A 16,374-nucleotide genomic window follows, 5' to 3' on the forward strand; every position below is an offset into this window, starting at 1 on the left:
CTCCCTTCCTCTCTGTAAAAAAATCAATAAAATATATTTTAAAAAAAGAAAATTAACAACAGTGAAAGGAAAGACAAAGAAAAAAGTATAGTAAAAAGAAAATAAATCAAGAAATTGACCCTTGCTTAACAAAGCAACTATATGGCTATGGTTATGTTTCAGTCATATACCAGGGAATAATATTAGGCAGTACCTTTTCCGGGACAAATGATGTGGATGCTGTCTACTCAGTATTATGGTCCTAGTTATTGTCATTGTAACACCAAAAGCTTCCTCAGAGAAAACATTACTGAAATCGAGCATAGTTTAATGCAAAGTTTAAAAAGACCATTTTAAATCACAGGATTGAAGATGCATAATATATAGGCAGTGTCCTTTCTTCCCACATAATGACTATGCCCGTTTCCTGTCCTTTACTTCATGCGATAAATTTTCCACCATTAGTAGAAAACACATAAGTAAGACATAACACAATTACTTTATGTTCCTCAATTTGAGAATTTTTTTTCTAAAGGGGATCTTATGAAAGAACCAAGAGCACAACCTTTACTTAAAAAAATTACTTAGTCGTTTCAAAGCTATTGAGACACACTGGCTGTAATATTGATTCGCTCAGAAGAGATTATCTACATAACACCTGGCCTCATAAGGATTTGCAACATTTTCTATCAGGATTGTGCACTGAAAAATACACTTACGTTTCTGTGGAAACCACTGTCAGTAGTACTATTGCCTCATCAAAGTTTTGAGATCCTACTTCTCTGACTAGGCAACAAAAATCCACTCCAACATCGAGATTGTGAGATTCAAGATAGTTGAGCAAAGTAAGGAATACGCTAGTATGTTTGCTGTTGTCAAATAAAGAATCAGATTAATGAGGAAGGGTGCTACAAGTCAAAATCCACGACTATTTAATATTGTTTGCATGTTCAATTAGTTGGTTCATCATTAATCATGGTTAGTTGCACTTGTTTTTTTTTCTGTAGACTTCATACACCAATTTTATTATAATCACTGTTCTCAGGATGTTTATAACAATGATTACAGCTCTCTTAACTATTTCACATATTTTGGAATTGTTTCAAAGTCAATGTATTATTTTTAAAATCAAGATTATCTGTCAAAAGAAATTGTAGATGACTTGTTTAGATAACTTTTGTGCACATTACAAAAGTAGAATGCTTTTTATTTATTTTTAAATTGGTATTCAGGTGAATATGTAGTCCTGATTCTGGTGATTGAGGCAGGGAGATGTAGAGAGGCTGGCTGCTTTTTAAAGAATTTTTTTCTTCTATATCAGATAACAATATTTAAAAATTAGAATTAAGAACAACATACATGAATATCTATAGCTAATGAAAGATGTCAGTCATCTTCTCTTGTCTGGATTTTAATATTTATTTATTTTTAATTTCTTTATTGATTAAGGTATTACATATGTGTCCTTATCCCCCCCCCCAAATTTCCCACTCATGTCCTCACCCCCCGTTGTCTATGTCCATTGGTTAGGCTTATATGCATGCATACAAGTCCTTTGGTTGATCTCTCCCCTTTACACCCACCCTCTCCTACCTTCCCTCTGATGTTTGATGGTCTGATCAATGCTTCTCTGTCTCTGGATCTGTCTTTTTAGTCCCTATGTATTATAGTACAGCCTTTAGGAAATTCTCATTTAAAATACAGACATTTGCCTATGTGCACATAATTCAGTTACCATTAAGGGATGATGCCAGCTTATGGGCAAAAGTCATAAAAGTGAACACTAATGCCAAGCCTATACTTGGATGACTGTTGTAATACATTGCATGGCTCTCTATGCATTGCTTTATATTTACTTTTGAATGATTTTTTAAAGATTTCACCACTGTTAAGTCCATGAAAAACAAAACAAAACACCAATTGCTATTTTTTCACTTTGATAGATGTAACGGGGCTCTTTTAGTGACTTATCTGAGACCCTAAAAACTTTAAAAAGCTCCCTCCAGAGTTTCCGCATATAAGTATTTGTGATCACTAAGATGATTTATGTACGCAACTCATTAAAGTATTTTAAAAGGATCTTTAGCAAGGTGAGCATTAGACAAAGAAATTAATTCAGTGCTGAGAATATAAATAGAATGCTGTAATCATAAAAAATAATAGAAATCAGCTCTTCATATCAACATAAACTGCTTTCAAAAAATATCAAGCAGCTTCTTTAATTACATTTTGATTGTGTTTTTTATTTATACCATATTCCTCTGGTGGGTAAGCTTGTAATTGCAGACAGCTCCACTTTATGTATTTAAATTAAGGTCAAATGGACCCAAACTCCCAGGATTTTTTTCTTTTGTTCGGTAACTAAACAAAAATAAATAAATAAATAAAATAAATAAATCTGGTTTCTGAAAAAAAAATGAAAACTGTTAGATGGACTAGAAACTGCCATATTTCAGCATACCGAGTAAAGGAAAGATAAAAGACTGTTTATATGCCAGACACTGTGCTAAATGTTTTGCAAAAATTATCAAATTCTATCATCAAAACAACCTTATGATAAAATATTTTCAGTCTCTTGATGCTGCTAGTATTAGACATTCCCACATAAAGGCATCCCAAACAATAATGTCCTTTATTAGTTCTGCCATGTGGGTTGTCTGGAGTAAGAGCTATCTTCAGTTTGGGGTAGTTCCAATAGCGGAACAGCATCACCAAGGCTGTCGCTGTTTTCATTCCCACTTCTCTGAGCCCCACATTATCAGCATGCTGCTGAGGCAGCCCTCCTACTAGTATACAGGATGGCGTAGGTAACAACTCCTAGTGCTCCATGCTCCATTTCTTCAGAAAAATATGTATCCTTTGTGCCAACATTGCAATGATTCTGTTTAGATTGGTTTGAATTACAAGTTCACTTCTGACACGGTCATTTGGACCAGAAGTATGAATTGTGATAATTAGTTAAGATAAGAAATATTCACTATCCTGGCCCATGTGATTCAGTGGTTGAGTATCAACCTATGAACCAGGAGGTCACGGTTCAATTCCTGTTCAGGACACATGCCCAGGTGTCAGGTTTGACCCCCAGTGGGGGGCATGCAGGAGGTAGCCAATCAAATATTCTCATCATTTATGTTTCTCTCCCTCTCTGAAAAATATAAAAATTTTAAAAATAAGTGGAACTTACTTACTTTTACCTTGGAAAAGAGCTAGCCTTTACCATCAGCTTTGATCAACAGAACATGTCACAAGTGACATTCTAGAAATCTAGGCTTTAAGATGATGGGCAGATGATGGGCAGCTTCCCCTCTCTGCCTTAATGAATCCAGAAGCTGCAGTATAAGAAACCCAAGCCACACAGGAGGCTGCATGGAAAACTAACTTGCTGATTGTCATTCTCACCTGAGTCTAGTCAACAGCCATGACCAAATGCCAACCATGTTCGTGAGGTATCTTGAACATTGCAGGCCAATTTGAGGTTGGTCTGATGGTCTGATATTGCATGGCCATTTGACCTTGGATAGCCAGCTAGTATTGCATGGAGAGAGAAGACACATTTCTGTTGTTTTAACTCCCTAATGATGGTCTGACATTGCATGGCCATTTGACCTTGGATAGGCAGCTAGTATTGCATGGAGCAACAAAACTGTAGAGATTAGCCAAATCATCTCACAGACTAGGAGAGAGAAGACACATTTCTGTTGTTTTAACTCCCTATGTTTTATTATCTATAATAATAAAAGTGTGATATGCAAATTGACCTAACAGCCGAACAGCAGAACAACCATCCAGATGACCAGGCTATGACACCCACTGGCGCCAGGCCAGCCAAGGCAGGTGCCATGCAATTGGTTGGGGGCCCTGCCATCACCCCATGATTGCCCTTCAGAGGGAGGCCCAGTCCACTGGCCAGTGGGGTGGTCAATCGGGGGGGGCTCCATGATCACCCCAAAGAGGGAGGGCCAGGCCACCGACTGGCAGGTGCAATGGATGGGTGGGGCCTCCCTCGGCGGGGGCAATCCATAGCAGAGCCCATTACCGGGTGGACAGGGCCTACCTCTTTGGGGCAATCAATACTGGTGCTCCCAGACTGTGAGAGGGTGCAGGCCGAGCTGAGGGACCACCCCCGCCCCAAGTGCATGAATTTCATGCACTGGGCCTCTAGTGGTTTATAATACAGCAACAGAAAAGCAAGACAATCCCTGCTCGTTATACCATTGGTATAAACTTCAGGAAAATTTGGCTTAGTATTTGGACTCTATTTTTGTTTCCTAGCTATGCTTTTCTACTTCCTTCCATGTTAATACACAGCCTAGTTTGGTCTGCCTTGTCTAGTGTCAGAAATAGTGTATTAAACCTATAGAAAATTAGCAGTCTCTCCAAACTGCACAAAGTTCAGAACTTAAAGGAGAAATGCATTCATACTATTGTATTTATAGCTATTTATGTCCTTTTTAGTAACCGGACAGATTCATGCAAAGCTGCATTCAAGGAAAGCTCTCTCTTTGCCAAAATTCACTTGGTAAAATCACCCACAGCTCTTGCTTAGAACAGGTGTGGGTTGGGGTGTGTGTGTGTGTGTGTGTGTGTGTGTATGTGTGTATGTGCATGCGCATGCAAAATTGGGTTTCTCTCTGATTAAAAATCTCCTGACTTCTGAGATTAAGAGATGAGATTCTGAAGCAAGAATCATTTATAGGCATTCTTCTGAAACAGAAAAATTAATTTTTCTGAAAAAAAATTTTGACTGTTAAGTTTTATATAGTACTTCTATAAACTTTCCCCTTACACTCTTACTAGCTATTTTCAGGAATTTTGTTTATTATAATGTCATAGCTGTTTTTCAAGGACTATTCTTGCATAGAGCATATTCTTAAACTTTTTGACTAAAGTGAATTAATGTCAGGCAGTCAGAGATTATGTGATTTTACTTTTACATCTCTACTATCTATTTCTAGGAGGTGTTTTTTTTTATTATAATGTCATATCTATTTTTCTAACCTACACAATAAAGAACTAAGTTAGGATATGAGACATTAGTTATAATGTTCTGAAGCCATTAGCAGTGGTTGATGTTATTTACCATTTTTAGTATTTCATGTATTTTTAACATAATGTATAATCTATAGTGTACCATAAAAATACAAACCTCAGATCATATTTATTCTGTAAGCTTGATTCTTTAATAGCATTAACAAGTAATTTTTAAAGAAATGTACTATAGCCCAGATAAATAAAAATGAGTATATGTGGTTTCTTACACAGACTAATTTTTCAATAGATATATGATACTATGCTCTCTCATACAATATCAATTGCTTCTTAAGGCAGAACATGGTTTTAGAGTCTTATTAAGGACCTCTAATCCTATTTAAATCAGATTTACTGATGAAAATAATAGATTATCATATAATAAAAAGGCACATGGCAAATAACAGGAATCCAAAAACCTAGAGTGCTCTATATGTCATTGAATTTTGCCTTTGGTCCTGTCTTACAACATGGCATTTAAGGAAGCACCAAAAACTCAACACTCAAAATGAGAAAGAGAGAGAGAGAGAGAGATGAGAGGTGAGAGAGAAACATTGATCAGTTGCCTTCCATATGTGTGTGCCCTGACTGGGGACTGAACAACCCAGTTATATGGCCTGACTGGGAATCAAACTGGCAACCTATTTATGCTCAGGACAGGGCTCAGCCACTGTAGCTCAACTTAAACAGTTTTATAATTTTTACATACCTAATGAATCTTTATCCCTTCACCTGAGTAGCTCTGTTACATTTTTACAAATCAGCATATTAACAAAAATGGTACATTTTCATTGAGTTGTCTGATCTAATAAGCACTAAACATTTGTGGTCTCATTTCCCTGAAAGCTGGAGCTTTTGGGACTGACATACTGCTAATGTGAAGAAATGACTTTATTCTGCTGACTACTAATTAATGTTTATAATTATATCCTCTCCCAAGCATACTCAAAATCAGATGTGAGAAACAGTGGCTAAGAAGTAAGAAACATCTTTATCTGTACAATTGCTTACCATCTAGGAAAGACTTCAACTGAAGACTCACTTTGGGATATCCCATTGGCTTAGTAATCAATGTTCTCAAACTAAGAAGAATTTAAAAGGAAAGAATGTCAATTTGAATTGTTAAGTACATTGTGTTTCAGTGAGATATTGAAAAGTTCTGAGAAAAATTTTTTGATGAGAAGTAATTATTACCTCTATATATAAAAAGCCAGCAACTGTAATGACCATAACGACCGATCGACCAGTTGCTATGAGGTGCATTGACCACCTCTGGGTCCCTCCCCCAAGCCCATAGGCTTCCATCACTGGGTGGCCAATGGGGAACCACAGAGAACTGGGGTGGGACTGGGGACTGGCGAGTGGGCAGAAGATGACCCTGATTGCAGGCTAGGCCTAGGGACCCTACCCACGCATGATTTCATGCGCTGGGCCTCTAGTATCCTATATAATAAAGAAGTAATATGCAAATTGACCTTCACACTGTAATGCCATCACAAGGTGGTGTTGCGCACAGTGGGGGCAGGGCAGCAGGGATGGGGCCGGCGTCCGCTCTGTGAGGCTTCTGCCAGGGTTCCTGCGGCCCCACAGGGGTGCTGGGGTCCTGGTGGCTGCTCTTCACGGCCTGTAGGTGGGGCATTGGGGTGGCACTCCAGGACTCGGCACTGTCCCGCAGCATGCCAGCCACATGGGGCTGGACTCCGGGACTTCGGGTGGTCCCATGGTGCTGGCAGAGGGGGGGGGAGAAGAAGGGGTCCTGGGTCTTGCACGATTTCTCACGACAGGTCACTAGTTTTAAATAAAACTACATGAAAGCAATTTCTTATATCTTCACAATAACTTCATGGAGGTGATTTCTTTGAATTCCAGTTTTATAAACAAATAAAATGAGACTTGGATGATATAAGTAATTTATCTAATATTGTTACCTAAGGTAAGCCAAGCTAGAAGTCACAGTACATTTTTATGGAAATGTCTTTGCCCACTTTATTTAGCAAACTTTTTCATATATTTTTTTTCTACTTTTTAAATGTTTCTGGGGCTGCTACAATAAATTTTTAAGGAAGCACCAAAAACTCAACACTCAAAATGAGAAAGAGAGAGAGAGAGAGAGAGATGAGAGGTGAGAGAGAAACATTGATCAGTTGCCTTCCATATGTGTGTGCCCTGACTGGGGACTGAACAACCCAGTTATATGGCCTGACTGGGAATCAAACTGGCAACCTATTTATGCTCAGGACAGGGCTCAGCCACTGTAGCTCAACTTAAACAGTTTTATAATTTTTACATACGTAATGAATCTTTATCCCTTCACCTGAGTAGCTCTGTTACATTTTTACAAATCAGCATATTAACAAAAATGGTACATTTTCATTGAGTTGTCTGATCTAATAAGCACTAAACATTTGTGGTCTCATTTCCCTGAAAGCTGGAGCTTTTGGGACTGACATACTGCTAATGTGAAGAAATGACTTTATTCTGCTGACTACTAATTAATGTTTATAATTATATCCTCTCCCAAGCATACTCAAAATCAGATGTGAGAAACAGTGGCTAAGAAGTAAGAAACATCTTTATCTGTACAATTGCTTACCATCTAGGAAAGACTTCAACTGAAGACTCACTTTGGGATATCCCATTGGCTTAGTAATCAATGTTCTCAAACTAAGAAGAATTTAAAAGGAAAGAATGTCAATTTGAATTGTTAAGTACATTGTGTTTCAGTGAGATATTGAAAAGTTCTGAGAAAAAAGTTTTTGATGAGAAGTAATTATTACCTCTATATATAAAAAGCCAGCAACTGTAATGACCATAACGACCGATCGACCAGTTGCTATGAGGTGCATTGACCACCTCTGGGTCCCTCCCCCAAGCCCATAGGCTTCCATCACTGGGTGGCCAATGGGGAACCACAGAGAACTGGGGTGGGACTGGGGACTGGCGAGTGGGCAGAAGATGACCCTGATTGCAGGCTAGGCCTAGGGACCCTACCCACGCATGATTTCATGCGCTGGGCCTCTAGTATCCTATATAATAAAGAAGTAATATGCAAATTGACCTTCACACTGTAATGCCATCACAAGATGGTGTTGCGCACAGTGGGGGCAGGGCAGCAGGGGTGGGGCCGGAGTCCGCTCTGTGAGGCTTCTGCCAGGGTTCCTGCGGCCCCACAGGGGTGCTGGGGTCCTGGTGGCTGCTCTTCACGGCCTGTAGGTGGGGCATTGGGGTGGCACTCCAGGACTCGGCACTGTCCCGCAGCATGCCAGCCACATGGGGCTGGACTCCGGGACTTCGGGTGGTCCCATGGTGCTGGCAGAGGGGGGGGGAGAAGAAGGGGTCCTGGGTCTTGCACGATTTCTCACGACAGGTCACTAGTTTTAAATAAAACTACATGAAAGCAATTTCTTATATCTTCACAATAACTTCATGGAGGTGATTTCTTTGAATTCCAGTTTTATAAACAAAGGCAGCAGGGGTGGGGCCGGAGTCCGCTCTGTGAGGCTTCTGCCAGGGTTCCTGCGGCCCCACAGGGGTGCGGGGGTCCCGGTGGCTGCTCTTCGCGGCCTGTAAGTGGGGCATTGGGGCGGCACTCAGGACTCAGGGCTGTCCCGCAGCATGCCAGCCACATGGGGCTGGACTCCGGGACTTCGGGTGGTCCCATGGTGCTGGCAGAGGGGGGGGGAGAAGAAGGGGTCCTGGGTCTTGCACGATTTCTCACGACAGGTCACTAGTTTTAAATAAAACTACATGAAAGCAATTTCTTATATCTTCACAATAACTTCATGGAGGTGATTTCTTTGAATTCCAGTTTTATAAACAAATAAAATGAGACTTGGATGATATAAGTAATTTATCTAATATTGTTACCTAAGGTAAGCCAAGCTAGAAGTCACAGTACATTTTTATGGAAATGTCTTTGCCCACTTTATTTAGCAAACTTTTTCATATATTTTTTTTCTACTTTTTAAATGTTTCTGGGGCTGCTACAATAAATTGCCACCAAGTGGGTGGCTTGATACAACATTAATGTACTTATATTCTTTTAAATTCAACTGCAGTGAAAGAATAAGTCACTGAACATGTGCTAATACTGCATAAAGTGTGATTACTATCCAGTACTAACTCCTTTAATTCTTCCTCAGCCACTTGTTACCTCAGATCCCTAGGTTCGCTTTCCAAGGCCTTGCCATTAATTTAGCAATTATTCATTAATTATCAACCATGTGCACAGAGACTCTAAGGTGTTATGAGGCTGCAGAAATGGACAAGATAAAGCATTTCTATAATTATTATAATTTAGATAGAGGAGAGATATGCAGAAATAATTATAACATAGAGAATACCAAATATCCTAAGAAAGAGACAGAAAATAATAGTAGTACAATTCAGAAAGTGCGAGATAATTTTCTAATCTTAGAAAATAGAATGAGGAAAGTTTTATGAGGATTTTGGCTTTTTAACAGGGCTTGGGATGACAAAATTGATTAGATTCAGACATGTAAAGAGTATGGGTGAAGGGATTTCCATTTTCTGTGAGGGAAGCACAGAAACAAAAGGAGAAATAAAAACAGGAAGTTATGTAGGAGAAGGATGAATTAGATTTGTTAGAGCACAGGAATTCTGGCATGAATCTGATAGAAATAACTCAGTAAGGGCAAATTAGAATAATTTTTCTATTAATATTAAGTATTCAGTGATGGGTTCAGAAAAGTAAATTAACATTGGAAAGGGATTTTAGGAAGCCCAGTGTTTCTATGATATCCATCAGCTTACTATATACTAAGTATTCCTTTCTGCCTTTTGTAGTATTGTTTAATGCAGGGGTCCTCAAACTTTTTAAACAGGGGGCCAGTTCACTGTCCGTCAGACCGTTGGAGGTCCGGACTATAGTTTAAAAAAAAACTATGAACAAATTCCTGTGCACACTGCACATATCTTATTTTGAAGTAAAAAAACAAAACGGGAACAAATACAATATTTGTATTTGCATGTGGCCCGAGGGCCGTAGTTTGAGGACCCCTGGTTTAATGTGTCCCAGTTGGCACCAAATATGTACATTGTTTATATGATATACACAGTCATTGCCTCAAAGGAATACAAAATAATTAACAACTGAACCCAACAAATATCAATGTACTTTCAGTGGAATTGTCCCTAAAAAGCATTATCAAATATGTTTAGCCAACTTTTTGTAAATAGAGTTGCTATTAGCATTGGGGATGCGGCAGTTCTCAATGTGTGGGACTGCAGAAGATTTGGCATCTATGGCTTGGAGAACTATATATACACTTAGCCATCTCCCTTCACCAGTCATTATGACACCCCAAGTCCCCACATTTACTTTTGGATGCCTCAGGTGGAGGTGAGTGGCCTGAGCAGAACATCCTTTGATTGAGAACCACAGGCTCTAGCATACAGTGATTACACATAAAGTTTGTAAGTAAAGCATCTAATACACGTCTCAGAGTGCATTCCTTATTATTTCCTTCATAGGGAGTACCGCAGGGAAGGAATTCTGTTTTGAATCAATGGGGAAACCCACATCTAATGTATCTATTTTGGGCTTTAACGATGAGCCTTAGCAAAGTCCAGGCCCTTGGTAATCATGCCTCAAAGGAAGTTTCTTAACATCACATAATCCTTTATTTCAGTTTTTAATACAGAACTTTCTCTTTTTTTGTCTAGTATCTAAGTACATTGGTATCAATTTTCAAAAGTGCTGATGAAATGCATGAGGGGGTTTGCTGGCTTTCATCTCAGGAAGGGAGAAAGCAGCTCTGAGCGTTGTGAGGACATTCTGTTGTCACTGGGATCCCATGCAGTGTGTGCCTCTCTAGTCTAGTCAACATTGCTGCTCTTTTTTTTCTTTTTACCCCATGGTTTATCTCCACAGATGCCAATTTATGTGATCCTGAGTTCCTTCCTAATCATTCTCAACCCTGGTTCTTGAAGAACACTGAGGAAATGTGAAATGTCATGCCCTTTCTTCATTTGAACCATGCCTACCTTCTCAGTGACTTAGTTTAACTATAGAACTATACTTCCTATTTTACCCATGAAATTTTGGGAATTCTACCCACTCATGCTAATCGATTTTCTCACCTGATTATTCTTTTTTGCCCATATTGTGTTCACTGAATGGGGCTGCAATAGCTTCAAGACATGGAGTTCTTGTAGCATTTTTTTCTTCCTTGCATGTCTTAATTGCTACAATTATACACGCATGTAATGCTCTCTCTCATATATGAAACATGTATCAAACATTTGGAAACAAATGATGGTTATACAACATGTGGCTGTATTATTCCAAGTGGCTAGTATTTTGCTAATCATCCCTCTCTAGTAAGCACTGACATTGGCAGCAAATAACTATGTGGATGACACACTCACATATTAGTCAGATGAAGGTGTGATTGCTGTTTCACCTGCCAAGGGACAAAATCATATTTAAGAGTAAAACTGTAGTTCTCTCAGGACCCAAAAGAAAGGAACACCTTTACAAAATATTAAGAGGAGCAGAGAAGGTGAGAGGAGGGAATGTAATTTAAACACCTACAATGTGTAATGAGTAGCTTAAGAAAATGCAAATGTCTTTCATTCATTTCTCAAACACCCTGAGAGGCACTTCAATCATTCTCATCAACATTGTCCCTCCACTTTAAATGTTAGGAAATTCAGGCAGAATAAAGGTAAGTCACTTTCCCAAGGACACATGATGCATTAACAACACCAATTCACTTTGTTAAATCAAAGCCCTGGCTCAATACACTCTCTCACATTTTCTCTCTTTGAGGGGCCACTGACAATCTCAGCCAGCTAGTCTATTTATCTGAGGAATCATTGCAACACATTCTTCAGATAGAGCAGTATTAATTTACATTCTTTCTGTACAAGTATCTGTGATAGGCCACATCTTCTACTTATTCCTGTGTATATTTAAGATCAAGGCCAGGTAGAACTTGGATTTGGAGTCCCATGAAAAATGCAGATTTAAGTTGAGTCTCTCTCTCTCATAAACTCTATGTCGGGCTGTTTACTAGATGTCTCTGAATATGTTTCATTGTATATGTACAGAATGATAGAATGATGATACTTACCTAAAAGAAAGGTTCTTTGGAAGAAAAGAAGTAATAACACATAGATATTCCAAACTCAATCCCTACACTCGCTTGAACTTGGATTTGGAGTCCAATGAAAAATGCAGATTTAAGTTGAGTCTCTCTTTCTCTCATAAACTCTGTCGTTGGGCTGTTTACTAGATGTCTCTGAATATGTTTTATTGTATATGTACAGAATGATAGAATGATGATACCTACCTAAAAGAAAGGTTCTTTGGAAGAAAAGAAGTAATAACACATAGTTCTTCCAAACTCAATCCCTACACTCTCTTGGCATGCAACTTATTGTAACATCTTTCTTATACCTCTGAGTTCAGTTACATCTCTGTGCAAACAGGAAACTCAAGGTGATGATACAAATAAGAACGCAGGATGAGGGCATGTTGGTGGATTTCCTTGAGGGCACAATTAAAGCAATCAGTGACGGGTGATCTATCACCTAGAAATAGTACGGGCTACTTTTCAGGACATTCCACTAAAACCAAAATGCTGACTTTTCTTGTTAACATTGACATTCTCGGTGCCAGAGCAGGAAACGCGCCCTGGCTGCCTGCGGGCTGGCCATGGCCAGGCAGCAGCCCCTGGAGCAGGGCATCACCCTGCGAGGGAGCGCCGACATCGTGGCCGAATTCTTCTGGTTCGGCATCAACAGCATTCTGTATCAGCGTGGCATTTACCGGGCCGAGACCTTCACGCGGGTTCAGAAATACGGACTCCCCTTGCTTGTCACCGCTGATCCCAAGCTGGTGAAATACCTGCACACGGTGGTGGGACAGCTGAAAGATTGGCTGTGCATGTGCTCGGTGCAGAAGCTGGTGGTGGTCATCTCGAATCTGGAAAACGGGGAGGTCCTGGAGAGGTGGCAGTTCGACGTTGAGTGCGACAAGACGGCCAGGGATGACGGTGCGCCCCGCGAGAAGTCTCCGCAAGCCATCCAAGCCGAGATCCGCTCGGTGATCAGACAGATCACGGCCACTGTGACCTTCCTGCCGCTGCTAGAGGTTTCCTGCTCCTTTGACCTGCTGATCTATACAGACAAAGACTTGGTTGTGCCTGAAAAGTGGGAAGAGTGCGGACCACAGTTCATTGCCAACTCTGAGCAGGTCCGCCTGCGCTCCTTCACGACGACCATCCACAAAGTGGACAGCGCAGTGGCCTACAAGTCCCCCGTCAGTGACTGAAGGTGCGCCCGGGAATGCGATGGAATCCCATGTGTGTTTTTCCTGAGACCAACTCAACTGCAGTTCCTGTTTGGTGGTGAATATGAAACAGCAAAAGAAGTCTGGATATTCAGAATCTTTGTGTATTTCTAAAATAACTGATAAACCATGCTGACAGTATTCCTAGAAGGCCTTTTTGCCATTTACATCATTTGTATAATTGCCATATTGAAAAAAAAAACACACAATTATTTGACTTTAATGTATATAACTTACAAAGCTGTCGCTATTTCTCCTGTTTAAATTCTGCTGAATGCTTAATGTCTTTTTTGTGTTTTATAAAATCAAGCTTTAAATGGCAATGACAAATACAGATAAATGTACATGTTTTGTTTTTTAAAAAAAGAAAAATTCTCAGCATGAACACTGACAGCCTTTATTTCTACTGTTCCTAAATTCAAAGTTTGTATGTTTGCAGTGGGCAATTTGCCTATGCAAAATGGATTACTGTGCACTGGGGTGTACAGTTATTTTTAAGACAATATACATTGATCCTTTTCAGGTTTACCGGTGATACCTGAGAGCCAGGATACACATGGGATGGCACTATTCATGAACTCAGCCAGTGTGGCAATGTTTTCAATTCTGACATGCTTCAGTACAAGTAGATATAATTCAGGGAAAATCATTCATGAGTATCCCTACGGAACTGAAAAAAAAATGTATGTGAAGCAAATATTACTATGGGGGAGTATGTTGTCTGCAACTGTGTTTTGGCAAAACTTTGGGATACGATAATAAGCTAGCTTGGCTATAAGTAAGTTTCAGTGGTTAAGTAAATCGAAGGGTTGGCAAGATAGCAAGAAAGGTTGTTCCATATGTTTAACTTCATTTCCTAAAGCAAAAGATCAATATTTGGGATTTTGTTAAGGAGTTCTTAAAAGGTTAGTTGGGAGCATTGGCAACACGTAAATGATATCTTTTTAATCCAAGGCTAGTGTTGTGTTCTAATTTTCAAGTTTTTTCTTATTGTTGTTTTGTTTTACAAAAGAGAATGAATGAAAATACCCCATCTATAATCTCTTAGCATAAAATCATGAAGGAAAAAAGGCTTTTCAAAAACCCGTTAGGAAAGCAGATAAGGCATTCGCATTTATGGAATGTTATTTATGAAAAGAAGAATATGCAAGGGACTGTGTAAATAAGCATTGAATTCTGCTGGAGCCCTTTAATATGGAGGTAGTTTGTTCCCTTCATCCTGCAAAACTAAGCCACGTTCCTATTAAACAGGCAATGCAGCTAAAGGCTTGGCCAAGGGTGCACACGTTGGCATTGGCATTGGTGGTGCTACAATTTGAATTCAGATTCCTTTGACTTTGATGAAAGATTTGTTTTTCATATTCCGTTGCTACCTTCTCAAAAGGTGCTTTGTTTTTAAAACGGAATCGCATTGTCCTTAGGGAAAAAGATGCAATTGATTAAATAGAACATTGAAGGGCCAAGTACGTGCACCTATAGAACACTCCTTTATTAGCCGTCAGCTTACCAAACTATTACACAATGTAATAGAATACTCTTGATAAAGCTTTCTGTCATGTCTAAATGTAAGGTATACATTTGGAAAAACCACCTATTGAAATGTGAAAGAAAAATACAGTTTAACCGTGTTTTCTAACCATTTGGATTTTTTTAATAAAATCTAAAACATAGTATTTTATCTCACTCATGTTCTTTAGCTACATTGTAGGCAAGTACATTTCAAAGGTGGTCTATACAGATCACTCGTATGAGAAACATAGAAAAATAGAGATATGAAAAGGGAGCAGTGTAAATACCTTATTGGCAGTGTTGCAAAAGCCGGAAAACAAATGCTTTATGTCACAGAAGTCTGTTGTTATTTCTAGTCTGGGAAATTGCAGTCCAGTCCTAGTGCTTCATCTTTCACATGTTGAGAGAGCTGTGCCAGATACGTGTGAAAGGAACACCACTGTCTTATCTTTGCTTTCTTAATATACATCAGGCAAATGCATGTTGCTAAGTGTCATTTCTACAGAAAATGCACGCTCTTCACCCTAGAGTAGAACTGATACTGGAGAATTCTAAGGAATTAGTTGGTGGGTTGGAGGAGGGGAGGCATAGAGTTTGTCTTAGAAAATTATGCTTACCTTAATTATACTGTAAATATTCCAGCAACTATACTTAGCATCTGTTCCTGGTTGTTTCCTAACAGATAAAAACTACAAATTGGTGGTGACAAGAGGTAGGCTAAAAAAAATCCAAGAATTCTTTCTTGTGAAATTCTTCCTTGGAAATATGGTAATTTTGTGTTGGCAAAGGATAATTCGGTATTGTTAAATAAAAATAAAATAAGCACTGACTTTAATTTTAAAAGAGGAAAACCCCAAAGGATAGCAGTTACATCTTGGAGATAAAGAGGAATGACAGGTAAAATTTATTGAGTGGTTACTTTTTTTTTGAAAACTACATAAGGAACTTTATATTAATTCAGATAATTCTCATGATAGTCCTCTAGGAAAGCAGGGTTGGTTCTATTTTACCTGTGAGGAAACTACATTTCCATTTGAGAGGTAATAACAGCATAAACAACTGGCTCAAGCTACAGATAACTCAGCCAATAACCAGAGATGTGAAATAACTTGCCCAAGTTGTAGAGGGCAAGGATGGAATTAGAAACTAGGTCTGCTTCATCCTCAAGGTCATGCTTTTTCCATGTCTTCACATGTCTTACTACTTACCCATACTTCTGGCAAATGATCACATCATTGGTATTGATTTGTTGTGGGCTCTAATAGGTAACATGAAGTATATACATTAGAAAATATGAAAATGGCAATAAAATCTTGAATAGTTTCAAATTGGGTGACGTGTAAAATGAAATGGAAAACAAAAGAAGGGTAAAGGGGTATCATCCAATGGTCTAGCTAGAAACATCTACAATGGTTTAGTCTTTTAAGGACAATATTATTGAATTATAACTATCAAAATTACTCCTTGTAATGTCAGAGTGGGCAATTTAGTAAAGTGGAGAAGAATAATTGACCTTCATATTTGCATTTAATATTATGATG

General features: G+C 39.0%; 1 protein-coding gene across 1 annotated transcript; it reads left to right on the forward strand.

The window, feature by feature from the left end:
* The first annotated feature begins 12,688 nt into the window (after window positions 1–12,688).
* On the forward strand, window positions 12,689–13,306 carry LOC102261315 (mitotic spindle assembly checkpoint protein MAD2A). Its single transcript, XM_005875802.1, has one exon. It carries the CDS (start codon window positions 12,689–12,691, stop codon window positions 13,304–13,306), a length of 618 nt encoding a protein of 205 aa, XP_005875864.1.
* The last annotated feature ends 3,068 nt before the right edge of the window (window positions 13,307–16,374 follow it).

Source organism: Myotis brandtii, unplaced genomic scaffold, assembly GCF_000412655.1.
Source record: "Myotis brandtii unplaced genomic scaffold, ASM41265v1 scaffold47, whole genome shotgun sequence".
Classification (NCBI taxonomy): domain Eukaryota; kingdom Metazoa; phylum Chordata; class Mammalia; order Chiroptera; family Vespertilionidae; genus Myotis; species Myotis brandtii.

What these genes read in the sequence shown, in the direction of transcription:
- LOC102261315 (XM_005875802.1), top strand. Translation starts at nt 12,689, where the DNA reads ATGGCCAGGCAGCAGCCCCTGGAGCAGGGCATCACCCTGCGAGGGAGC.